The sequence below is a fragment of the Heterocephalus glaber genome, unplaced genomic scaffold (genome assembly GCF_053883595.1).
Source record: "Heterocephalus glaber isolate CG9 unplaced genomic scaffold, H.glaber_assembly_v1.0 deba00001561, whole genome shotgun sequence".
In the NCBI taxonomy this organism is placed as follows: Eukaryota; Metazoa; Chordata; class Mammalia; order Rodentia; family Bathyergidae; genus Heterocephalus; species Heterocephalus glaber.
In genome coordinates, this window is record NW_028258349.1 from 1,936,217 (window position 1) to 1,963,125 (window position 26,909).

General features: G+C 38.2%; 1 protein-coding gene and 1 pseudogene across 5 annotated transcripts in view; one reads left to right on the forward strand and one right to left on the reverse strand.

The window, feature by feature from the left end:
* Positions 1-26,909, reverse strand: part of Atf6 (activating transcription factor 6) — a 227,055-nt gene that overhangs the window by 75,518 nt on the left and 124,628 nt on the right. Inside the window, exon 15 of one of the 5 annotated variants that reach the window (XM_021244746.2) lies at positions 18,110-19,253. The exons of 2 other annotated variants lie outside the window; for them this stretch is intronic. In XM_021244746.2, coding sequence (XP_021100405.1) covers positions 18,624-19,253 — 630 coding nt within the window. In that variant the 3' untranslated portion in view covers positions 18,110-18,623. Of the gene's footprint in view, positions 1-18,109; positions 19,257-26,909 lie in introns of those variants that run through there. 2 more of the 5 variants (XM_013065761.3, XM_021244747.2) reach the window with 2 other exon arrangements.
* Positions 2,706-5,026, forward strand: LOC106007802 (heterogeneous nuclear ribonucleoprotein A1-like; annotated as a pseudogene).

Sequence of the window (26,909 nt, forward strand, 5' to 3'; positions counted from 1 at the left end):
AAAATTAAAATCACTACACTGGCCTCTAAGGCCACATATGATATGACCCACCAATTAGCTCCTCTGGCCCCATACTTTTTCTCTAACTCTCTCCAGCTGCAGGAGCCTCCTTTTTTTGTTTTTTGTTTTGTTTTGTTTTGTTTTGTTTTGTTGGCCCTGGGGATCGAACTTGGGTTCTTGCGCTTTTGAGGCAGGCGACGGGAACCACTGAGCTAAATCCCCAGCCCTCCTTTTTTTTTGTTTTTTTACCTGTACTGATCATGGTCTGCACTGGCTGTTCACCCTGGAATATTCTTTCCACAAATATATGTATGGTACACGCCTTGACTCCCTTCAAGTCTTCACATCAATTTCTCAGTGAAGTCTTTCTTGGCCAACCTAGTTAAACTGCACACAACCTCAACAAACCCACCCACCACCTTTCCTTTCTTTGTTTAACTTTTCTCCCTAATATTTACTGTCCATCTTTATTCTTTGCAAATAATCTTCCCAAGAGCAGATATTTTTAACTGTTTTATTTATTATCAAATCTCTAGGGTCTACTACAGCCTTTCATGGTACGGTTTGTGTCTAGATGTCCCCCCAAAGCTGCATGCAGTCACAGGTGGGGCTTTGGCTGGATGTAGGGTGTGTTATGTTGGATTAAGGGTGTGATATTGGGGTTAAGGGTGCTTAACCCTGGGTATGGATGGTACCAATCAATAGGTTTGTAGACTGGATGGAGTATAACGAGACAGATAAAAGGCAGGCCTGCTGCTACTTCTGCTGCTGCCATTGCTGCTGCTACCTCCTTTCTGCTCTGTGATGCCCCTGTGCCAAGCCTCCCTGCCTTGCAGCCAGCCAATTATGGACTGAAACCTCTTCAAACTGTGAGTTGAGATAAATCTTTCTTCCTTTAATTTTGTGTGTCAGGTATTTTGTCTCAGCAATGAGAAAAGTAACTAAGGCAGTATGCATCCAAAAATGATTTATGATATAAATAAATTAGCTAGAGGAGAGCTATTACAATAGTTTTCTTGCCTCAAGGAAGCAAAAGTCCCAGAGACACTTTCAGTGAATCTGCAAGGTCAAATTATTTCCACAACAATACTAGCTCATTATATGCCTTTGTATATTCTGTTGATAGGGTAAAAATAATGCAAAACTGCTGGACCTTAGCATGAATCTATGTAGTGGCACAAAATAAACTCATAGTCACTGAATTTTTCACTGATATATATTCACAGTAAAAACAAACCAATGAATGAGTCAGTCAATAAATTTTTAAAAATCTAAAGCAATTTCAATTAAGAATATCCTTGTTAGCTAGGCATGGTGGCAATACAAGTCAGGAACATCACAAGTTGGAGCCCAGACTGAACAACTTAGCAAGATCCTGTCTCAAAATAAAAATAAGCTGGGTATGTAGCTTAGTGCAAAGGTCCTGGGTTCAATCCCCAGTACTGCACCTATGCATGCATGCACACACAGAATATCCTTGTTAAAGAACTAAAAATTATTAAAGTACTCTGTGATGAAATGGTAAGTACATAGAGTTCTGCTGACTAGTGAAACATAATGACTGCCTCAAAAAAATTCACTTATGTGACTGCTGCAAGCTGAATCACCCACTTTAAAAAAAAAAAAAGAATACGATTTTTACTTGAAATAATGACTGACAAAGTATTGTTATTTAGGCACGAGTATTCATCAAATACTTTCTTAAAAATAAACAAAGTAGGCCTGTCATTTCAAAGAAAACACTCGACAATACATATTACAAATAAACTTGAGATTTTGAGTAAAAATCAGAATTTAGGAAACCTTGTATCTGCTACCATGAACACAACTTTTTGAGGTGATGTAATATCAAAAAATAATAACTTCACACTTATCTGAAAAGGCCATCAAAATACTCTTTCCTTTCCCAGTTACTGATCTGTATGAAGGGCAATTTTCTTCACATATCTCAACTAAAATAACATATTGCAACACAGTAAATGCAGAACACATGAAGACTACACTATCTTCTATTAAATAAGATATTAATCAGAAAGAAAAATACTGCATGTTCTCACTTATATGTGAAGCCAAAAAGCTGATCTTAAAGGAATAGAGATAAAGTAAAGGAGTGGCTGATAGGGCCTGAGCAGGATGTAGGGGTGGGGAGAACAGAGAGTGTGGTTAAGACTTTCAGTAGAGTAGTTGTTCTATAGCACAGCAGGATAAATATGGTTGACAACTGAGCATTTCAAAATAGGTAGCAGAGAATTTTGCATATTTCCAATGAAATGATAAATGTGTGAGGTTATGGACATGGCATTACCCGATCTGATCATCACATATTGTATACATGTATTGAAATGTCAAATTGTATGTACTCTACAAATATGTACAATCACTATGTGTCAATTAAACATAAATAGGAAAAAAGTACTATGGCTACTTCTAAAAAACCTGCAAAACAAAAACAATGACACTTTTCTCAGTTAAAAAATTTAGTTTTGCTTTGGAGGATAGAATTATATAATTAGATTAAAAATTATAATTACATTAAACACAGTTAACTTACTGTTATTTTTAATAAAGCATTAAATACTTTAAACATTTCTTATTTAGAGACCATCCTGTTGATTATGCCCAAAGCAGGCTGTAAACAGTGCAGGCTGTAAAGAGTTAACCCCATAATTGGCTTCTTTTAAGAAGGGAGTCTGACCAAAGCCTACATGACTCATAAGAGCACTGCAGATGATATGCAAGTCAGCACAACCTCTCAGCCAACAGCCACAACAGAGGCGAGAGAAATGGCCCATGAAGCTGTGGGGTGTAATATGAGATAACACAACAGCAGATGTCAGAGTGACTCTTACCCAAATTCCGTTCCCAAAATTAAAACCTTTTTAACTAAAAAGACAAGGTTAATTGTTAACCATAACCTATATCTGGTCTGTTCTGTTCCTACCATAAGAATGCTTTCCCTGCATCAGCAATGTATCCCTAGCAACTACATGTAGTCCCCTCAGCCCAATTTAACCAATCATTGTGTCACCAACAAATATCAGTGGTTCTGGCTGCTCAGGGCCTTAACTTCCACAAGCTTTGACCATTCTAGCTCCCTATTTCTTTTTAATTCTGTCTCTGAATCTTTTCCTTTTTTTTTTTTGGTACTGGGAATTGAACTCAGGACCTTGAGCTTACAAGGCAGGTGTAGTGCCACTGAGCTAAATCCCATCCCCTGCATCTTTCTTCTCGCCTTGCATCATAGCACTGAGCAGGAGATCAGGGTCCTTGGCAGAGGTCTCTGGTAATTCCTTAGTTTTAAGTTCTACTAATGGCTAATGATAGTCAGCATTTTTTTATGTGCTATTGGCTTTTTGTTTATGTTCTTTGGATCAATATCCACTCAAATTCCTTGCCCATTTTATTTATTTATTTATTTTGGTACTGGGGATTGAACTCGGGTCCTTACACTCACGAGGCAGGCAGTGGAACCACTGAGCTAAATCTCTGGTCCTTCTTGCCCATTTTAAAATTGGGTTATTTGTCTTTTTATGATTGAGTTATAAAATTTCTTTATATAGACTGGACACAAGTTCCTCATCAGATATATGATTTGTAAATAATTTCTCCCATTCTACAAGTGTCTTATCTCTTTCTTAATGATAGCCTTTGAAGCACAAAAGTTTTTACTTTTGAAGAAGTTTTTACTTTTGAAGAAGTCCAATTTATGTTTTTTTTTCTTGTGTTTGTGTTACTGCTCAGATTTGAACTGCTTGCTGCTCCCCAAGAACATGGGAAACAATCTTTGGTGGAAAAAGAAAATAGCTTTATTTAAAGTTAGTGCCAAAGGGGCTCATGGACACCACCGAGGAAACATCTTTAGTGTCTCTTCCAACTGCCGTCATGTCTAAGTCAGTCTCCTAAGGAGCCCGAACAGCTGCGGAAGCTCTTCATCAGAGAGCTGAGCTTTGAAACAACAGATGAGAGTCTGAGAAGCCATTCTGAGCAATGGGGAACACTTACGGACTGTGTGGTAATGAGAGATCCAAACACCAAGCGCTCCAGGGGCTTTGGGTTTGTCACTTATGCCACTGTGGAAGAGGTGGATGCAGCCATGAATGAAAGGCCACACAAGGTGGATGGAAGAGTTGGGGAACCAAAGAGAGCTGTCTCAAGAGAAGATTCTCAAAGACCAGGTGCCCACTTAACTGTGAAGAAGATCTTTGTTGGTGGCATTAAAGAAGATACTGAAGAACATCACCTACGAGATTATTTTGAACAGTATGGAAAAATTGAAGTGACTGAAATCAGGACTGACAAAGGCAGTGGGAAGAAGAGGGCCTTTGCTTTTGTAACCTTTGATGGCCATGATTCTGTGGATAAGACTGTCATTCAGAAATACCATACTGTGAACGGCCACAACTGTGAAGTGAGGAAGGCCCTGTCAAAACAGGAGATGGCCAGTGCTTCATCTAGCCAAAGAGGTCGAAGTGGTTCTGGAAATTTTGGTGGTGGCCGTGGCGGTGGTTTTGGTGGCAATGACAATTTTGGTCGGGGAGGAAACTTCAGTGGTCAGTGGTCGAGGTGGCTTTAGTGGCAGCCGTGGTGGAGGTGGATATGGTGGCAGTGGGGATGGCTACAATGGATTTGGTAATGATAGAAGCAGTTTTGGAGGTGGTGGAGGCTACAATGATTTCGGCAATTACAACAATCAATCTTCAAATTTTGGACCCATGAAGGGAGGAAACTGTGGAGGCAGAAGCTCTGGGAGCTATGGTGGTGGAGGCCAATACTTTGCCAAACCACGAAATCAAGGTGGCTATGGCGGTTCCAGCAGCAGCAGTAGCTATGGCAGTGGCAGAAGGTTTTAATACTGCCAGGAAACAAAGCTTAGCAGGAGAGGAGAGCCAGAGAAGTGACAGGGAAGCTACAGGTTACAACAGATTTGTGAACTCAGACAAGCACAGTGGTGGCAGGGCCTAGCTGGTACAAAGAAGACATGTTTTAGACAATACTCATGTGTATGGGGAAAAAAACTTGGGATTTGTGACTAATTGAATAACAGGTTATTTTAGTTTCTGTTCTGTGGAAAGTGTAAAGCATTCCAACAAAGGGTTTTAATGTAGACTTTTTTTTTGCACCCATGTTGTTGATTGCTAAATATAATAGTCTGATCATGACGCTGAATAAATGTGTCTTTTCTTACATGTGCTGTGTAAAGTTAGTCTACTCTGAAGCCATCTTGGTAAACATGCCCAACATGTTTAAGTGTAAAGTTAGAATTCCTTCAGGGTGATACCAGGTTCCATTTAAAAGTTTCTTCACAATTGCTTGGGTAATGAAGCCATTGTCTTCAGAAACCTTGGTGTAGTTGAACTGACAGTTACTGTTGTGACCTCTGAATTTGACCATTAAAAAGGTCATCCAAGCAAGCAGAGTCAGTTATTTGGTTATAAAAATGATTGTTGGCACATCCTGTACAATATCTAAATTGAATAATGGTACCAGATAAAATGATAGATGGGATTGAAGGTATGTATCATCCATTATCATGTGTAATCAATAAATGATTTCTCTTGAAAAAAATAAATAAATAAAGTTAGTGTCAAAGGAGATGGAAGGGTCTTTTACTTCATCAAATCACCATCTCACCCTGTTCAGGTGTGCAAGCTATTTTATAGTGGAGGGGGGTACAATCAAACAACACACAAGGAAATTTCTGTGTAGTTTCATCCCCGTCCACTGGCCCCTCTCTCCCTTGAGGAAATGAAATACACTCCAACCTCCCAGGGCCAGTATCTGCATATCCCCTTCAGGCAGATGTGCTAGTTTTCAGTGCCTTCATGTGAACTGAGGAAAAGTGGGGAATGGCAGCATCTCAGCCTGAGAAAGTTTAGAGAAGTAGTTCAATTTTTAAAGATCACTGTTGGTTATACATCTTGTGTCATATCTAACACATGTGTAGCTTTCTACAGCAGTAATTAACTTTTCTAAAATGGCTATATGATCCTACATGCCCACCAGCAACATATGAGCAATCCAGCTTCTCTGAATACTTAGCACTTGGTTTGGTACTTTTCTCTTTTTAGTCAATTAGTAAGATGTAATTAAATGTCACCTCCATTCTTTACTTTCTGGGACCAAGCCCTACTCATTTCCTTTCCATTTCCATTCACTATCACCTAAACCCAAGCAAAGCTAATTGCCCCTCATTTATGTTCTCATATCCCTTATACCCTTCACCACTAAATCTATTAACATATTATAATTTGTATTTATGTATCTGTTTGTACAGGGCCGCATTCCTTCAGGGTGAAATTTATAATAGGATCCATGGGCTTCCTGAAATTGCATAAGACCTTCTGTTTAAATATGTACATCCATACTTCTTGGGAAAGAGAAGGGTCAGTGATGAAAACAGGTGAATAATCACTGCATTAGAAGGAAAATGCCATCTTTCAACAAGCATATCAGACTAAAGCCACACAATATATACCTTAATATAAATTGCTCTTTAGTGAAAAAAGTTATCTCACTCAAAATTGCTTCATATCTTACAGACAGATGACTTTCATACAATAACTACTAATTTACTTTCAAGCAAAAAGATTCACTTATGTTCCTAACATAAATGATTAGCATCTATTCACAGCATAATGGTGAGAAATCTTACACAAAGCATTTAGCAAAAAACAGCTGATTCTCCTAATCAGTGACCATTTCATTTCAGATTGTTGTTTTCCAACATCTCAGGCATAATTTATTAAAAATGATTACTAATTGCTCTGGCTAATTTGTGGCTAACCCATCATCATAGTTATTATTCACTCATATTATTAGAAAAACTACTTTTAACCTTCACAGTCTTGCTCACAATTAAACACACTCATTTCCCAACACATCTCAAATGCTATCACAACAGATAATTTAGCAATCTGTTTTCATAGTATGATGAGATATACTAGGAATGAAAGGAATTTAGGGCTGGTCTATAAATATGACTTCCAAGATAAGAAATTTGATGACTTTGTATCCGTGGCCCTAGAATATAGACAGTAAGTAAAAGAAGCACATTACTGCCTTTAAAAATGAATAAATGAATGCTTTTTCTTCTTTTTTTTTATGCTTTTTCTTCTTAAAGAAGGTCTTAAGTCAATGGAACATGACATATAATCATTTTAAGAGGTTTAAATTGTTATATATCTAGGTAAATTCACTTTTTACAATCTTCCTTCGCTAAAAAGATGGCAAAAGCAAAATGCACATACATAAGAGGATAAAAGGAGAAAGTTTAAATCACTCAATTGAGAAATATGTTACTCATCAAAAACAGTAATATGAGGAGTACAACTGGTGGAAATCACACTAATTGGAAATCATTTACCCTCCTCATAACCCAGCTGTTAAACAGGTGTTTCTAAAAACAAAACAGAAACCATAATTTTCACATACTGCTCAACTTATGCAAACTTTCAAAAAACAAAATGTGAGATGAACTTCACTCACTGGGAGCTTTACATAAGTAGCTAATAGGAACAACTGACTGATGGTGAAGCACTGGAATGCCAGGTGACACATGAATGCTCCCCATAAACATAGACAGAGTAGACAGAAAGCTTTTAGCAAGATACTATGCAAAGGTTATGGTCATACTCAAGAGGTTGCTTGCTTGTTGGTAGAGGAAGAAGTTTTGATCTTTGTTATTACAAGAAGCTCCAACTTTTAGTGGGAAATATGACTATTAGTGAGCTCTTCAGATTTATCAAATGATTGTGAGCTCTAACATTCATGGGAGATCATAAAAAAGATCTTGAAAGATAACCTACAAACATAGAACTTAAATAATGTATAGGATGATGTGAAATTATATACATATATAGATGATAAGGCTATCTATCTATCTATCATCCATCCCTTAGTCCCTAGCACAAAGTTCTTAGAACTCTTATAATTTTCTGAGCTCTCAGAAATGTATGCCACAGAGCTCCTAAAACCCTTGGAATTTCCTGGGTGGAGGCAACTCTTGGTAGGCTCCCAGATGAGGGCTGGTCATCAGAAAGACCAAGCCATATTCCTAAATTTGGTGCTTTCTGCCCTACTTCCCATTCTCTGGAGAGGGAAAAGGGTTATAAATGAAGTTAATAATTGATCATACTATGATAAAGCCTCCATAAAAATTCCAGAGCTGTGGGGTTCCGTGAACTTCCAATTGCCAAACATAAAAAGGTGGCTGGAGGGTTCCATGCCCAAACAGGGCATGGAAAGCTCTTTCCCATATACCTTGCCCTAGATACCTATCCAAACTTGCTATTCATCTGCATCATACATAATATCCTTTATAGTACATGGTTAAAATGTATTTCCCCATGAGCCACTATGGCAAACTGACTGAACTCATGTAAGGGGTTGTGGAAATCCTGATTTATAGCCAGTCAGGGAGAAGGCACAGGTCACAACCTGGGGCATGTGACTGGCACCTAAAGTGGGGGTAGTCTTGTGGGACTGAGCCATAGTCAGTGGGATCTGACACTCCAGGTAGACAAGTGTCAGAAGTGAGTTAAACTGTAGGACATATAGTCAGTGTCTGCTGGAGAACTGCTTGATTGGTATGTGAGGAACCCACACACATTTTGGTGACCACGGGTGAAATGTTGTGTTGAGTGACTGAGAGTAGAAAGAATAGTTGGTTTTCTATTAGGAAAATCTGGAGTGACTGAATAGAGTATTAGGCTAATTATAAAGAGGAGTGATAAACTAAAAAGGGGAACAAAAACCTATTAATTAGGAGAACAAATATTCAAAAAACCCACCAGGGAAAGTGTCTAGTAAGCCAATGCTAGATAGTAAAGGGAAGTGAAGATACTCAACTGACTAATTCTAATCCCTTCTTAGTTTCAACATGCCTACAACTGCAAAGTGAAGATGCTAAGCTGCTGCTTAATAAAATGTTAACATAACTATCCAAAGTATAAAATTTCTCTAAAACTTTTCTACTTTCCAATTCTTGCTATACCTGTGACATCCAAAAACCATATAAATATAGAATATATTGAAATGAGAACAGGCAATAAACTGAAAATCTGGTCCCAACTTTGCCAACTTTATAATGCACAATACTCCCTGAATTTTAATGAACTCCAATTACTTCCTGCCTTTGACACCACATCCTTTTCTGTACTTAACTTTGGAGGGAGGCTATGTCTAGAATGTCTTTTTTCTTTCTTTTTCTGTGCTGGGAATATCTTTTTAGCTTACATAATTTAGTTCATGCATTTCTGACTTTTAAAGGCCTTATCATTTTCCTCCCTACCCAAAATCTCAGCTCTCGATGTCAAATAGGAGATTTTCTTACAGGCCTATTACATTCAAAAAGTCAACCAAAATATGACAGATATCACACTAGGCAAAAGGACAGAATTAGAGAGCACAGAGGTCTCAGAAATCATGGAACCCCTGCCCCTGTTAAAAAAACAAAAACAAAAACAAATCCAGTGAAGATTTAGATCCAGCTGAATCAAACACAATTTTATTCCAATATACCAACAACCCTCAAATCAAAGTAAATATTTCTAAAATCACCAAGTCACACTGAGATTATAAAAGTGTAAAGTAAAATTCACTTATGAAAGGCATTTGATCAAATTGCTAAGAATACTGGATTCTGCCCACTATCAGATTTCTGAGATGTCCTTAAATAAAAGGAAATCAATATACAACAACAATTTAATAAACATAATTATCTATCAGATAATACATTTTAACACATTTCTGCTCTCTTTCTTGGGTACGTCTGATCAGAAAGATACACTATCTTTTTATCACTCTAAATCACAAAAGACCAGGACAATAAAGAAATATTATCATAGATGATCTGTATAGCCTATAGTCTATATGAATGACAAACAAGTAATTAATTGTAAGAAAGTAAGGTCTAAGGATGACTGTAAATGAAAGTGAACTAAAGTAACTTCATGTCAATAAGGAGAATTATTTCAATATTAGCAGCAGGACCCTAAAATGGACTTATATGAACAATCTTAATAATCACATGTTAAAATAAAAATAGGTATAATCAATACATAGATAATCTTATATATCAGTAATTATTCCAATATGTTTTAAGTTAGGAATAGTGGGAACTTTCTTCTAAATCTTTGAATCTATTGTTTTCATGGTTCCCAGAAAATGCCTTGTCTATGAACAAAAGTGTTAATTAAAAGACTGTCTATATTAACAAAGAAAACATAAATATAGGGCATTCCACTATGGGTTGATTAAAGAATGACTGAGTATGATCTGATGACAGCTCTCATAATATAAAACTTTGAGAAGAAATAAAAATCACTCTAAGGAGGAGGGGCGCTGGTGCTAGACGCGCTCCCAGGTGTCTGCCTTGGAAGTGGGAAACCTGTAGGCTATGGTCCAACTGTGCCGCACCAAGGTGAGCAGAAGCTGGGAACAGATCAAGAAAATAAGAGATTTATTAAAAAGCAAATACTTAGGGAGGCTAGACTGCACATCCAAGTTGTCTGACTTTAAAGCCTAAGTGACTCTCCGCCCAGAGGAAAGGGCTTTTGGGCTGCCCTCTGTCCCACCACTCCCAGCCCAGAGGAAGGGGCTTCTGGGCCACCATCCCTCCCGCCATTCCTGGCCCCTGTCCCACCTCTCCTAGCTCAGAGGAGGTAAGCCGCGTGGGCGCCAACAGCACCCCCTGCTCCCCCAGTTGAAATGAGAAGACACGTAAATAAGTCTCAAAACCAGACTTCCAGATCACCTACAGCAACCCCAAAGGGAAACGAGATGGAACACTCTGATACTCAACCACCTGGACCCACTGAACTGGCAACAAAAGGGGATCTGGAAAAAATGAAATCAGAAATAATTTCTCAGATAACAAGAAAGACTGTGCTCCTAGTGCAAGACATGATTAATAAATTTAGAGAGGAGCTGAGGAACATGATGGAATCACAACATAGGAAGCAAATGGAATCCATAAAACAGATGCAAATAGATTTCCAGGAGATGAAAAACTTCATCGAAAGTCTACACAGCAGAATGAGCCAATGTGAGGACAGAATTTCAGATATAGAAGATAAGATTCCAATTAATGACCAGGAAAAGAAAAATTACTTCAAAATTATAAGGGAACATGAGAAATCAATCCAGCACCTGCTAGATGACGCAAAGAGGAATAACATAAGACTGACTGAGGTCAAAGAAGAAACAGGAGAGTGTGCAGATGACATAAAAAAACTCTTCACAGAAGTAATGGCAGAAAACTTCCCAAGCAGGGGAAAAGAACTTGACATACAGATAAGTGAGGCATATAGGACTCCAAATAGCCTTGATCAAAAAAAATCTACACATAGGCATATAATTGTTAAGATTCCAGAAACTCAACAGAAGAACAAAGTTCTACAAGCAGTTAGAGAAAAGAAACAAATCACATACAAAGGAAAACCCATCAGAATCACAGCAGACTTCTTAACACAAACCATCAAGGCAAGAAGAGCTTGGAGTGACATATTCCAAGCCCTAAAAAAAAACAGCCTCCAACCCAGATTGATGTACCCTGCAAAACTATCTTTCAAAATTGATGGAGAAATAAGATACTTTCATGACCAAGAGCACCTTAGGAACTTCGTGAATACCAAACCAGCACTCCAAAGAATTTTACACAATATCCTAGGAACAGACATTGAGGATCACAACCCCAGGAAGCAAAGCAAAATGGACCCATTTGGCACGACAAGAAATTAAATGTAAAGGGGGAGAAACCAACAAAAAGAAAAAGTCATGGAAATGATATGTCAATACGTTTTAGTATAACCATCAATGTTAATGGTCTCAATTCACCAATCAAAAGAAATAGACTGGCAGAATGGGTCAAGAAGCAAAATCACACAATATGCTGCATACAAGAAACACACTTAATTCAAAAAGAAACTCATAGACTGAAAGATAAAGGGTGGAAAACAATACTCCATGTGATGGGAACCCGAGCAAAAGCAGGAGGAGCTATCCTCTTTGCAGATCAAGTAGGTTTCAAACCAACACTGATGAAGAGAGATGAAGAAGGACACTACATCCTTGTAAAGGGAAGATTCCAAGAGGAAGAGATGACAATCATAAATATCTATGCACCAAACACTAGTGAGCCCAACTATATAAAACAAATACTAATGGACATGAAAAATCATATATGCACTAATACAGTTGTAGTCGGGGACCTCAACAAACCCACTGTCACAGACAGATAGATCAACTAGACAAAAAATAAGTAATGAAATACTAGAACTCAATCGAACTCTTGAACAAATGAACTTAACAGATGTTTACAGAGTCTTCCACCCCACAAAATCAGAATACACACTCTTCTCAGCTGCACATGGGTCATTCTCCAAAACAGACCACATACTCACACATAGAACATGTTTAAGTAAGTGCAAAGGAACTGAAGTTATCCCCTGTATATTATCAGACCATAGTGTGATGAAATTGGAGATCCATAGCAAAAGAAACTCGAAAAATTTCATAAATACATGGAAATTGAACAACACACTTCTGAATGACCAATGGGTCACAGAGGAAATTAAGGAAGAAATCAGACAGTTCCTTCAATTAAATGACAATGACAATACAACATATCGGAATCTATGGGACACAATGAAAGCAGTCTTACGAGGGAAATTCATAGTAGTGAATACGCATATTAGGAAAACAGAACAAGCCCAATTAAACAACCTGATGCTGAATCTCAAGCTTCTAGAAAAAGAAGAGCAGGACAAACCCAAAGCTCATACAAGGGAGGAAATTATAAAGATCAGAGGATAAATCAAAGCAATGGAGACTAAGAGAACGATACAAAAAATCAATAAAGCCAAGAGTTGGTTCTTCGAAAGAATCAACAAAATGGACAAACCCTTAGCCAACCCTATCAGAAAAAGGAAAGAAAAGGCCCACATCCATGCAATTAGGAATGAAAATGGTGAAACGACAACAGACCCAGCAGAAATCCAGAGGATCATCAATACCTACTTCCAGAACCCATATGCCAATAAGACGGACAACACAGAAGAAATGGACAGATTCCTAGATACATATGAATTACCAAAGTTGAATGAAGACCTAAAAATTCTAAACAACCCAATATCAACCAATGAAATTGAAAACGTAATTAAAAACTTATCAACTAAGAAAAGCCCAGGTCCTGATGGCTTCACTGCTGAATTCTAAAAGACATTTAGAAAGGAACTACTGCCACTACTGTTTAAACTCTTCAATGAAATTGAAAGGGAAGCAATACTCCCAAATTCATTCCTGGAAACAAGCATCACCTTGATCCCCAAAGCAGAGAAAGACCCAACCAAAAAGGAGAACCATAGGCCAATCTCACTAATGAACATAGATGCAAAAATCCTTAATAAGATACTGGCAAATAGAATGCAGAAGATGATCAAGAAGATCATACACTCTGACCAAGTGGGATTCATCCCAGGGACACAGGGATGGTTCAATGTATGCAAATCAATCAATGTAATACACTATAACAATAGAGCCAAGGACAAAAACCATATGATTATCTCCATAGACGCAGAAGAAGCATTTGACAAAATCCAACATGCATTTATGATAAAAAAAAACCCTACAAAAAATTGGAATAGATAGTCTCTACCTCAAACTGATAAAAGCCATCTATGAAAAACCAACAGCCAATACCATACTAAATGGTCAAAAACTGAAATCCTTCACACTAAAATCAGGATCAAGACAAGGATGTCCACTATCACCACTCTTGTTCAATATAGTTTTGGAAACATTAGCCACAGCAATTAGACAAGAGAAAGAAATAAAAGGAATAAAGATAGGAAATGAAGAAGTCAAATTGTCATTATTTGCAGATGACATGATACTCTATATAGAAGACCCCAAGAACTCCAGCAAAAGTCTTCTAGACTTAATAACCAAATTCACTCAAGTAGCTGGTTACAAGGTCAACACACAAAAATCAGTAGCTTTCCTCTACACGAATGACAGACTCACTGAGAGAGAAATAGGGCAAATAATTCCTTTCACAATAGCATCCAAAAAAACCTGAAATATCTAGGAATCAACCTAACGAAAGAAATCAAAGACCTCTTCTCTGAAAACTACAGCACTCTGAAAAGAGAGATTGAAAATGATATCAGAAAATGGACAGACATCCCCTGCTCCTCGGTAGGAAGGATTAATATAGTGAAAATGGCCATACTTCCAAAACTGCTATATACTTTTAATGTAATTCCAATTGAGATCCCAGCAGCATACTTCATGGACCTTGAGAAAACAATCCAAAAATTCATTTGGAACAAGAAGAGACCCAGAATAGCAAAAGCAATTCTAGGTAACAGAGACATGGCAAGGGGTATCACAATCCCCAACCTGCACCTATACTACAAAGCTAATGTGATAAAAACAGCATGGTACTGGCAAAGAAACAGACCTGAGGACCAGTGGAACAGATTAGAAGATGCAGAAACAATGCCAGACACACTCAGCCATCTCATCTTCGATAAAGGAGCCAAACACCCTCACTGGAAGAAAGATAGCCTCTTTAATAAATGGTGCTGGAAAAACTGGGCTTCAACTTGCCAAAGATTAAAACTAGACCTGTATCTCTCACCAGGCACTAAACTAAAATCAAAATGGATTAAAGATCTAAATATTAAAATAGAAACTCTGAACCAGTTGGAACAGAGGTTAGGTAGAACTCTTGAAGACATCGGTGTAGGAAAAGATTTTATGAACAAAACCTCAGTTCACCATGAACTAGCACAAACAATCAACAAGTGGGATCTCTTCTTATTAAAAAGCTTCTGCACAGCAAGAGAAACCACCAGCAGTGTGAAGAGACAACCCACAATGTGGGAAAAAATCTTCACCTGCTCTTCCTCAGACAAAGGTCTACTATCTCGAATCTATAAAGAACTTAAAAAGATCAGACCTCCCAAATTTAAAGATCCAATCCGAAAATGGGCTTCTGAAATGAACAGACATTTCTCAGATAAAGAAGTAGAAATAGCAAATAAATACATGAAAAAATGTTCAACATCACTGATCATTCGAGAGATGCAAATGAAAACAAGCTGAGATTCCACCTCACCCCAGAAAGAATGGCTGCTATCAAGAAATCAACCAATAACAAATGCTGGTGGGGCTGCGGGGAAAGAGGAGCACTGGTCCACTGCTGGTGGGAGTGTAGACTGGTGCAACCACTGTGGTAATCAGTATGGAGATACCTCAAAGAACTAGGACTGGAAGTCCCATTTGACCCAGTTATTCCACTGCTGAGGATCTTCCCCAAAGAATTAAAAGAATCATACCACAGTGATATATGTGCACTCATGTTCATAGCAGAACAGTTTGTGATAGCTGAAACTTGGAAACAGCCCAAATCCCCATCAACTGGAGACTGGATAAAGAAAATGTGGGGTTTTTTAAGAAAATGGAGTACCATTCAGCCATAAAAAACGAGAAATTAGAGACATTTATTGCTGAATGGATGCACATTGAGGCATTACTCTTAAGTGAAATAAATAGGACACACATGTATAAATACTGAATAGTTTCTCTAGTGTGAGAAACTGAAAGTGTAAATAAGGACTAAAAGGTATAACAGATAATGTGAACTAGGAAGAAAAGGGGCAAAGGGGAAGGGGAAGTGGGAGGGGTAGGGGAAAAGGAAAGAAGGGAATGGAATTAATATGAGAAAATGAAAAAACGGAAACGAAGTCTTTGTAAATAGGGAGGGGTGGAGGGGTTGAAGGGAGGGCAGGGGAAGGGTGAAAAATAAGAACCAAGAGAGATTATGTAAAGATGCAAATTTCCAATGATGACTGTGACTATATTGTATACCTAAAATGTACCAATAAAATAAAATTTTTAAAAAAAGAAAGCTAGGGCTGGGGATTTAGCTCAGTGATTTCGCCGCCTGCTGCGCAAGCGCAAGGACCTGAGTTCGATCCCTGGTACCAAAAAATAAAAATAAAAAAGAAAGCTATTTCATCACTTTTTAGTCTGTTGGCTAAGAGCAAGTGTAGAAAAGTATTTTACTGAGTTCCAAAACATCAGCTCTACTAACTTTGAAACTTCCAATCAAATATTACACAGTAGCTTTTATGAATTACAGAAAGAACTTAAAACTAAAATTATTTAATTCCATTACTTCTTAAAACACATAGACTGCAAAAAATATATACACACTTCAGGAAAAGAAAAATAGTATGCTGTTTTTACAACAGATGGTGCTACTCTCGTACGGGGGACTCTAAAGATGTTGTGTATTGCAGAAAACCCACTACACCACTGACCTTCAGAGAAGAAATTGAAAATACACGTGCAGTAATCTCAATAGCCAAGGTTACCCAAGCAGCAGTTTGTCATACTAATAAATGTCTGGAAGCTAATGGCCACCACTTTGAGCACCTCTTGTCGTTGTAGAGGCTAAAAGTACTTGTACTAATTTCATGAGGTCTCAATCAATTTAGTATTAAAATATTTATACAAGTTTTTCTTTTCCTGAAGTGCGTATACATTTTTTTGGCAGACTCAGTATATGCATATTCATTCTCTCCTTCTCCCTCCCTCTCTCTCTCTCTCTCTCTCTGTCTCTCTCTCTCTCTTCCAGCTATCTCTTCAACAGGGACAAAAATGGGGCTTTCCTTCTCTAGTACTAATAATAGGCAAATGATTCATACTGGATACAATGTTTTAGCATAGTTCCTAAAGTAGGTTTATTACTATAAAAGTTTTTCCAACCATTTTCAAGAAAGGGGAAAATCACAAAGGGATTAATTTTTCCAGAAGTAGGAACTGTATAAAAACATTCCACCATCAATTTAGTGATATAGCGTTAGAGCAGAGAACAAAATGCAAATGCCAGAAATCTTTAACTGCAAAGTACTTGTATCTTTTCTTAGTAAATGAACATTTCTGGGGTTATAGACAATTTATTTCAGTCTGACGTAGGGTTTGACAGTTTAAGAATAAAAGGAACACAAAAAAGTGATGGTTATAGTATGTAAAGAAATTTTAAATTTACATGATTAGCACTGGTTGAAAAATTGAAGCAACACGTGGACTCCTTTACATTCTCCATTACAACACTTGTGCACAATTAAATGCCTCTCAAATGGTATGAACTGACGTAGGGGCCCTGGATTTTCTGCATCAAATACGACACCTTATAAGGAAAATACGAGAACTCTTGGGGAGAGGAGGAATAATGGGAGCAGATGTCTATTAGGCAATATCTTCTGTTGTTGCTTTTTAAGAGCACATTTGAACCTAAGTATAAAAATGGAATAAATTTGTTTTCTCTTGTTATATTTCAGGAGTTTATGTTGAAAATAAAATTTTCACTAAACCAGTTTACAAAGCTTAGAATAATCAAATATTCACATCCATATTATTAAGGACAGGTTCATTTTAGTAAGGACAAAGCACATTTTCCAAATAACTATAGCTAAAATGTTAAAAATGGCACTTAAAACAGATTTTTTTTTTGGTACCAGGGATCAAACTCAGGACTTTGCACTTGCAAAGCAGGCAGGGTACCGCTAAGCTAAATCCCCAAAACAGAATTTCTGTGATTCAAATTAACTCACTTTTTTTCAGAAATAAATGTATTTTTACTCCCTCAGGTGAAACAGATAATAAAAATGAAAAGGCAAATGTTGCATATCACCCATATGATGGAAAAGAGAAATTCTAATGAGGGCTTATCAGAAATATCTTAAACAAAATGGGATGGGAAGAGACATGAAAATCAACTATGGGAGAAAAAAGTAAATGTGACATAAATCTTGAAGGATTTAGCATGGACTTATAAGCTAAATGGATATGGAGAAGAAATTCTAAATTGTGAGGAAAAGGAAGCTGGAAGATGCTGAGATGGTAGAAGTTTATGTAAAGAAGCCATTTTCACAGATTTCGTTTCCTTCCAGAGAGGTGGAAACCCATTTCTCTAGAAGAATTAAAATGTATTCTCATACATCAGTGCTGAAAAATATCGAGGGTATGTGTCTGAGGAGGAAGGAAACGCTGTATTTCTGAAAATTCAAGTTCAGATAAGCACAGTAAGGCCATAACATGTTATGATCACATTTTATTTCAATCTGCTAAAATGAAGGTATACAATAAGCTAAACGTATCGCTTTAAACTCCTTTCCTTGCAAAAAAGTCAATGATGGTGTAAAGGGAACATACTAGTTTTGAACAAAGTAACATTTAGCAGAACATTTTAGGAAAAGCTTCAACTTTTCTTTAAATTGTGGGTTTTAAGTAACCTCTTGAAACCATTCAATGTCACCAACATAATAAAGAAACTGACCAACGTTCACTTACAAAGCTGCTTTTAAAAATGGCAGTCCTTTCTCTTTGGCTAATCTTACTATATTCTACCAGATGGTTTGTTTCAATTGTCCCCTGAAAGGAAAATTAAAAATTACACTAAGAGGATTCAGTATGAGCATAAGCTGCATGAAATTCTAACTAAAACCTAACACATTTTCCAGTCCTTTCACCACCTGCAGTTATTAATAACCAGCCTGCTAGCTGTCTACACAGCTCAGCCAGCTCCGACAGAAAAGCGCAGTGGAAGGTCCTCAGTATAGGTTGTCGGTGTTGGTGCTCCGAGGGGTCTTGAGCTTGTCGATGTTCTTGAGGATTACGTCATGCAAGGTAGCATACTGGTTCCGGACATGCAGCAAGATCTGGCGCACACTCAGGTACTCATTTTCGTCGACCTCTGCTATGGTGCGGAGATAATCTTCCACCTGGGGGTACTTCACCGTCTTGGACACCAACTTGGCCCGGGTATTATAGTAGGTGGAAAAGCGGCGCAGATAGGAGGTCGCGGTGCTCTCCACTGTCCATAGTTGGTCCACGGTGTCCTCCTGTATAGACACTCCAAAGTTATTGCCGTCCTCCACCTTTGGGATGAGCAGCTGCACCCACATCCGCACTGTGTTGCACTTCTGTCTCAGCAGCTCAATCTCAGGTTTGACCTGCTCAATCAATTCCACCAGATGCTGGTTGCTCCGCAGCAGGCATCCCTCCCCCCCGGGCAGTGCAGGTACTTTGCCTGGGGCCTGGGTCTGGAGAGGAAGGAGATCCCAGTTGGGCCCATCTCCAGCGGTGTCTGGGGTGGCCAGGGGCTCTGGAGCTGGCACCAAACGGATTCGGGACAGATCCTGCAGCCAGAGCTCCTGGACCTGGCTATCCAGCTCCAACAGCTTCTGAGGGAAGAAGGTAGACACCAGATTCTCGGCCTCCTGGGCGATACGAGCCCGAAACGAATCTACCTTGCCTTGCATATCCTGCTCTAGCTTCAGAGGGGAAGCCATGACTTCCAAAAGCGTTGAAGTTGGGGCAGGCACGACCTGGGGTTCTCCCTCTTTGGCACGCTGGACTTAGGCCTCAGCTACCACCACCAACTCCCAACAGACTCGCCGGAAGTGACGTTTGGGGGCAGAGTTCCGGCTGCCCATGCCCAACCACGCCCCCCATCGGGGCCTTGGGTAGGCTGTAGGGTTCTTGGTCCTTGCCCACCAAGTCACTGTGGAACCACGAGTCAGTAAGACCCCACAGGACCTGTTTCCCAGAGTCATCGCTCCCCTACCTATTTGCCTCCCTGGGGGAAAGCCGGAACACAAAGGGCATTTCCAAAGAATGACGTCAGGCCTAGATAAATTGGTCTACTTTCATGGGAGCTCAAAGAAACCCACAATCCCTGCACCCAGAATACGTAATCTCTTAGAAAATGTACTTCGCCAAATGGGCTGTCCAGTAACAAGGCTCACTTCTTGGGAGACCTAAGCCCCATCTTTGTAGGTAATCTGGGCTTACCTATGCTTTCTCCTTAACTCAGAAGTGGAACTTAAATCACTAGCAAACTTCTAAGGTTTTCTCCTAAGGCTTACAATTTTTAGTTTAAATTACAAAAATTATATTATTCCTCTTAAAACTCATCTTTTTAGGGTTGGAAGTGTAGTGCACTGGAAAAGTAGATGAGTAAGACCCTGGGTTCAATCTCCAGCCCCAAACAAAAATTCTCACCTTTTCGGGGATAATTAATGAAATTTGAATCAGATGCTAGATTGAAGTATCAGATTATGTTTCCTGAATTGATAACTGCACTGTAGTTCTAAAATGAATATCTTTGTTTTTAGGAGACAAACACTGCTGTATTAAAAAATAAAAGGAGATGATGTATTTAGTCTGTTCTCACATGGTACAGATCAATTGTGTGTATGTGTGTCCATGTGTAAAGAAAGACTGATGGCAAATGATAAAAATTGAGAGTCTCAATAAAGAATGTATAAGTTAATATTATTCTTATAGTTTTTCTTTAAGCTCAAATATTTCAAAATAAAAAGTTTTTTAAAACCTTTTTCCCTAAAGGTTTCTGGAATTATAAAGACAAATTCTGTAATCTTCTCAAATTTTAGACTGCTTACTTATATTCCTTTTTCTTTCCCTGAAATAGTTTTCTTTTTTTTCTTTTTTTTTTGGTACTGGGGATCGAACTCAGGTCCTTGTGCTTTCAAGGCAGGTGCCAGAACCACTGAGCTAAATTCCTGGCCCTCTGAAATAGTTTTCTTTTGGTCTACACAATACCACAAACAAAGTCCATGACTTTGACTTTTATACTAAAATTATTATAGTTAATTCAAAAAGGTTATTCTAAAGATGCTAGTGCAGTTATTTTCATAAGCAGTTGTCACCTCAGACCATAAACTCCTTCAAGGCAAAAACCGAATCTTAATCTGTTTCCAAAGTATCTTATCATAATGCCTGGCATGAATTAGTGCTCAATATATGTCTGATGAAATGATCTTGAATTAGTGAGATTTTGGCTAACCATAACTTCACATGAACTAGTTCTTAAGAGGAGAGTATCAATAAAGCAAAATGTTACAGGTTGGGTTTCCATCTAACTTGAGAGTTTGCCTACAGGGAGTTTATTAGGGAGTCTTGAGATAAACACCTGTGGAGAAGAAGCGGCAGGAAGGGAAGATGGACTTTACTCTCAAGGCCCCATCATTCTGAGTTGGAGAAAAGGCAAATCCTGAAGAGAGTGGTCTGGCAGCAGATCTTTCATGTGTTGGGAAATAATCCTTTTTTGCTGAAGGGGGATCTGGAAGGTGCATCATAATTTCAGCTATACATGTGCCATCTTGTTATGATATGAGATGATGTAATGCCGACTTGATGAGATGATGTAAGGTAGACGAAGGGAAGTGAATGACACAGGCCTTGTGATATACAGTTACTGGAACACAAGTACTGTGACACAGAGATGGTTGATCTAGTAACCTAGACAGCTACTAAGTGACTAACAGGTAAGTAATACAGTATGTGCAGCACAGATATAATGGGACAGCATGAAATTTCATGCTATCAGAATTGTGTGTAGTTTACAACTTATGAATTATTTATTTCTGGAATTTTCCAATGAATATTTTCAGACTGCAGTTAATCTCATGTAACTGAACTCATGGAAAGTGACACTGAAGATAAGTGGGGATTACGTTTCATGTGGGTGAGGTTCTGGGGAACTATTGCGATGGTGGATCCCAAGCTACACAGGGAAGTGCTTAAAAAAATGAGGCAAGTAAGTACCAGGCCATGTAGGCAGGTCCCTATCTGTCATGCTTAAAGAAGTTTTAACAGAGCCAGGGATTTAGCTCAGTGGTTCTGCTGCCTGCCTTACAAGCGCAAGGCCCAGAGTTCAATCCCCCGTACCACAAAAAACAAACAAAAAAACACAAGCTTTAATAAATGGCAATCAGGTAAATTAGGCAGGGAAAAAATACATTCAGATGGACAATATGATAGTTAGAGGTTTATCTGAAAAAGAGACTAAAGGAAGAGAGATGACTGCCATGGTCCAAATAATAAAACCAGTCTCATTTAATGAAGTGGTAATGAGGCTGAAAAGAAGCATAAAGGGAACCTGAGAAAGTTAAATGAATAGTACTTACTGTAGTTTGGATGTAGAGAGAGGAGAAAAATTAGAATTCAATACTAGATAACTTTTTTTTTGCTTTGGGGAAGATTCCCATTTATATTTAAATCTTCCACATATTTTTTAGACATTTATGCTAGGGGAACTTAGCTAGGGCTAGCAAACGGAAGGAAAACAACATCTCAAAACATGACCACAATTTTCTCATATCTTGATTTTCTTCATACCTTCAGTCAATAAGATTATAATGGAAATTTTCTTTTATACCCAAAGTATTCTCAATGGTATATATAGTTTAAAAAATGGTTATTCTATTTTTAAAATATAAATATTTCTTATTGCTCATTTAGAGGACTGGGTTTCTTTCTACTTACATTATAACACTGATCAATGCAGCCATTTAAACAGAATTGTTTTCTTTAGGTGTCTGACGATAGAACAGAAAATCCTTTAGGGGATTCAGCTGTCTTTTCTTCTGGTATGATGTAAGATTTTATTTATTCATAATATTTTTCCTGTCCTTGTTAATGAGAACAATAGCTGATAGGAAAATAACAGCTCATTTTTCTTCCCTATCAATTATCAGCAATCAGCAGCTGTTTTTAAAAAATCTTATAATACAGTTTCATGTCTTGATTTGATTCATGAAATTAATACTGAACGCTAACAGGTGGAAGAATGCCGGGAACAGCTGTGTAGAGTGTGGTCCCATTCAGGTCAGTTCCTCCTTTCCTATCAGTGCCAATAACTGTCACACCACCCTTCTTTTTAGGAATGCCTATAGATGCGTGGATTTGTCCTTTATAGATCTTCACTTCTGAAATTATGCCCTTTGAAGAAGAGATTGTCTTATGCATGAATTCCATTTACAGAACTATTTTAAAGTTATTGTGAGCCGGTCCCAGCACCCGGAAGGAAGCTCCCCCGCTGCCATCCCAGGCTCCTAGGGCCAAGAAGGTGAGCCAGTCCCAGCACCCGGAAGGAAGCTCCCCCGCCACCATCCCAGGCTCCTAGGGCCAAGAAGGTGAGCCAGTCCCAGCACCCGGAAGGAAGCTCCCCCGCCTCCATCCCAGGCTCCTAGGGCAGTGAAGCTTGGCCAGTCCCAGAACCCTGAAGAAAGCTCCCCCGCCTCCATCCCAGGCTCCTAGGGCAGTGAAGCTCAGCTGGTCCCAGCACCCGGAAGGAAGCTTCCCTGCTGCCATCCCAGGCTCCTGGGGCCAAGAAGGTGAGCCAGTCCCAGCACCCAAAAGGAAGCTCCTCCGCCTCCATCCCAGGCTCCTAGGGCAGTGAAGCTCAGCTGGTCCCAGCACCTGGAAAGAAGCTCCCCACCTCCATCCCAGGCTCCTAGGGCAGTGAGGCTCAGCCGATCCCAGCACCCAGAAGGAAGCTCCCCTGCTGCCATCCCAAGCTCCTAGGGCACAGAAGGTGAGCTGTGTGGGTGCCAGAAGCACCCCCTAACCCATGGAAATGAGAAGACAAATAAACAAGCCTCAAAAACAGACTTCCAGATCACCTACAGCAACCCCAAAGGGAAATGAGATGGAACACTCTGATATTCAATCACCGGGACTCTCTGAACTGGCAACAAAAGAGGATCTGGGAAAAATGAAATCAGAAATAATTACTCAGATAACAGCAAAGATTTTGCTCATGGTGCAAGACATGATTAATAAATCTAGAGAGGACACAGATAAAAAAATAGAGGATCTGAGGAACATGATGGAATCCCAACATAGGAAACAAATGGAATCCATAAAACAGATACAAACAGATTTCCAAGAGATTAAAAACTCCATCAAAAGTCTGCGCAGCAGAATGAACCAATGTGAGGATAGAATTTCACATATAGAAGATAAGATTGCAATTAGTGAGGAGGAAAAGAAAAATTGCTTTAAAATTGTAAAGGAACATGAGAAATCAATCCAGCAGCTGCTAGACGATGCAAAGAAGAATAACATAAGACTGATTGGAGTCAATGAAGAAAGAGGAGAGAGTGCAGATGACATAAAAAAACCGTTCACACAAGTGATGGCAGAAAACTTCCCAAGGAGGGGAAAAGAACTTGACATACAGATAAGTGAGGCATATAGGACTCCAGCTAACCTTAATAAAAAAAAATCTACACATAGGCATATAATAGTTAGGATTCCAGAAATCCAACAGAAAAATAAAATTCTACAAGCAGTGAGAGCAAAGAAACAAATCACATACAAAGGAAAACCCATCAGAATCACAGCAGACTTCTCAATGCAAACTCTCAAGGCAAGAAGAGCTTGGAGTGATGTATTTCAAGTCCTAAAGGAAAGCAGCCTCCAACCCAGATTGATGTACCCTGCAAAACTATCTTTCAAAATTGATGGAGAAATAAGATACTTTCATGATAAAGAGCACCTCAGGAACTTCATGAATACCAAACTGGCACTCCAAAAACTTTTAGACAATACCCTAGGAAAAGACAATGAGGATCACAACCCCAGGAAACTCAGCAGAATGAATCCATTGGGCGTGACAAATTAAATGCAAGGAGGGAGAATCCAACATAAAGAAAAGTCATGACAAGGCTTTTAAAACTTTTGACTTCATCTCCCTAATGAGTGTATAATTCAATCTTATTATTGTACTGATTAGTATTTTTCTGATTCTAGAATTGCACACCATTCCTTGTGCTATACTGACTATTTATCATCTTCTTATGCCTACTTTTTAATTGGGTTGTCTATTAATGAGCTCTAAGAATTCTTTATATATTCTGGTCATAGGTTATATGCATTGTAAATCTGGTCTGTTTAAGGACTACTTTTCATTTTAATGATGTCATTTAAAGTTCTAAATTTTGATGGAATCTCATTTATCAATTTGTTTCTTTTAAACATTATGTCTTTTGTATCCTAGGTAGCTCTTGCCTACCCTGAATTCATAAACTCTTTCCCTTAGAATTTCTTCTTAAAGTTTTATACTTTTAGGCTTTCTTATTTAGGTTCATAGATCCCTTCAAGTTATTTTCATGTATGGAAAAAAGGGTTGAGGTTAATTTTTTATATACGGATACCAGGTGTTCTAGTGTCGTTTGCTGAAAACACTATCTCTTCCTCCGTTCTTGAATTGAGTTTATATTCTATAAAATGCTAATGTTAATCTTTCAAAACTCAGTGGACCATATATGTGTGGTTCGATTTCTAGATTCTGTTTTATTCAAATGATCTATATGTCTTTCCTTATACTAACACTGCCTTGATTACTGTAGCTTTAGAAGAAGTCTTAAAATTGGGTGCTAAATGTCTTCCAACACTGTTTTTGCTTTTGTTTTTGGCTTTTCTGGGTTGTTTGTACTCCTACATAACTTTTAAATTTCAATATCCTGTTCTTCATTTATAGCAAGTATACACACACCTGAATTTTTATATATACCTTGTGTTTTCTAATCCTGCTAAATTCAATTACAAGTTCTAGGGGCTCCTAGAGGTTTCTTAGTATTTTCTCTGTAGATGATCATTTCATCTACATATAAAGATTTTGCTTCTGCCGTGCCAATCCTATCCTAGTTGTGTCATTTTATTGCCAGACTATTTTGGTTTAGACCTATGTTTCAAAGTCTAATGGACAGATGAAGAGTAGGCATATATGCCCTTGTTCCCCACTTTAGGGAGAAAGCATTGTATCGTCTCCATTCATAGAAGGAGTTTTTGTTGGAAGTATGGAGTACATGTCTTTAATCTGTTGAGAAGGTTCTGTTCTACTTCTAGTCTCCTGATAGCTTTTACCATGAACAGCTATAGAATTTAGTCCAATACTCTTTCTCCAACTAGTGACAGGATCATATGGCTTTCTCCTTTCCTCTGTTAAAATGATGACTTTTGGGGGTGGATCTTCCAATGCTGAACCAACACTGCCATCCCTATAACAAAACCATTTTCTACATCCTGCCAGATCTGACTTCTAAGAGTTTGTTTTGTTAACAAATTTCTATCTATGTTCATACTTTTTTCTTCTATTATCTTTATCCAGTTTTAGGATTAGCACAATGTTGATTTCCTACAATGAGGGGAGAAGTGTTCCTTCTTTTTTCTGCTTTAATTGTTTGATATAATTTATCAGTTAAAATGTTTATGAACCTGCTGTTGTCATATAGGTAGGTTTTCAAGCTAGGAATATACTTTCTTTAATAGGTGCTATTCAAATTTTATATTTCCTCCAGAGTTAGTTTCATTAATTTGTCTTCTAAGTTACTTCTTAGAAGTTGTCAAATTTATTTCAAAAAAGATTTTTGTAATATGCTTTCTATATCCTTTTAAATTCTGTACAATCTGTGGTAATGTCTCCTAGATCTTAATATTGTAATTTTAAAAATATATAACTGATATTGTGTAACAGGAGAAAAGGTCTAAAAGAGCAGAGGAATTGGGAGGTGTAGGGGTAGGGATAAAAGGGAAGGAAAAAAATATGAGAAGAGGAAAAAAATGGAAATAAGGTCTTTTTAAATAGGGAAGGGTGGAGGGAGTGAAGGGAGGGCAAGGGAAGGGGAAAAAAAATAAGAACCAAGAGACTCATGTAATGGTACAAGATCCCAATGATGAATGAAACTGTATTGTATACCTAAAATGTACCAATAAAGTTAATGGGGGAAATAAATAAATAAAGTTATTGTGTCAACCATTGGATATAATGTGAACTTGAGAGACAGATTAAGATTTAATCCTTCAAAATACTTTTTGGGTTTTTTTTGGTACTAGGGATCGAACTCGGGTCCTTGCACTTGCCAAAATACATTTTTTTAACTGATTTCTCTGTATAAAAGTTAGGAAAAATACAATCAATGGGCTTAATGTAGATAATCCTAAGGCTCTGGTAGGTGGTAATATTTATTCCCTTATACAATGGACCCTCAAGTTATGACCAGCCTGACATATGAACAATTTGGGTT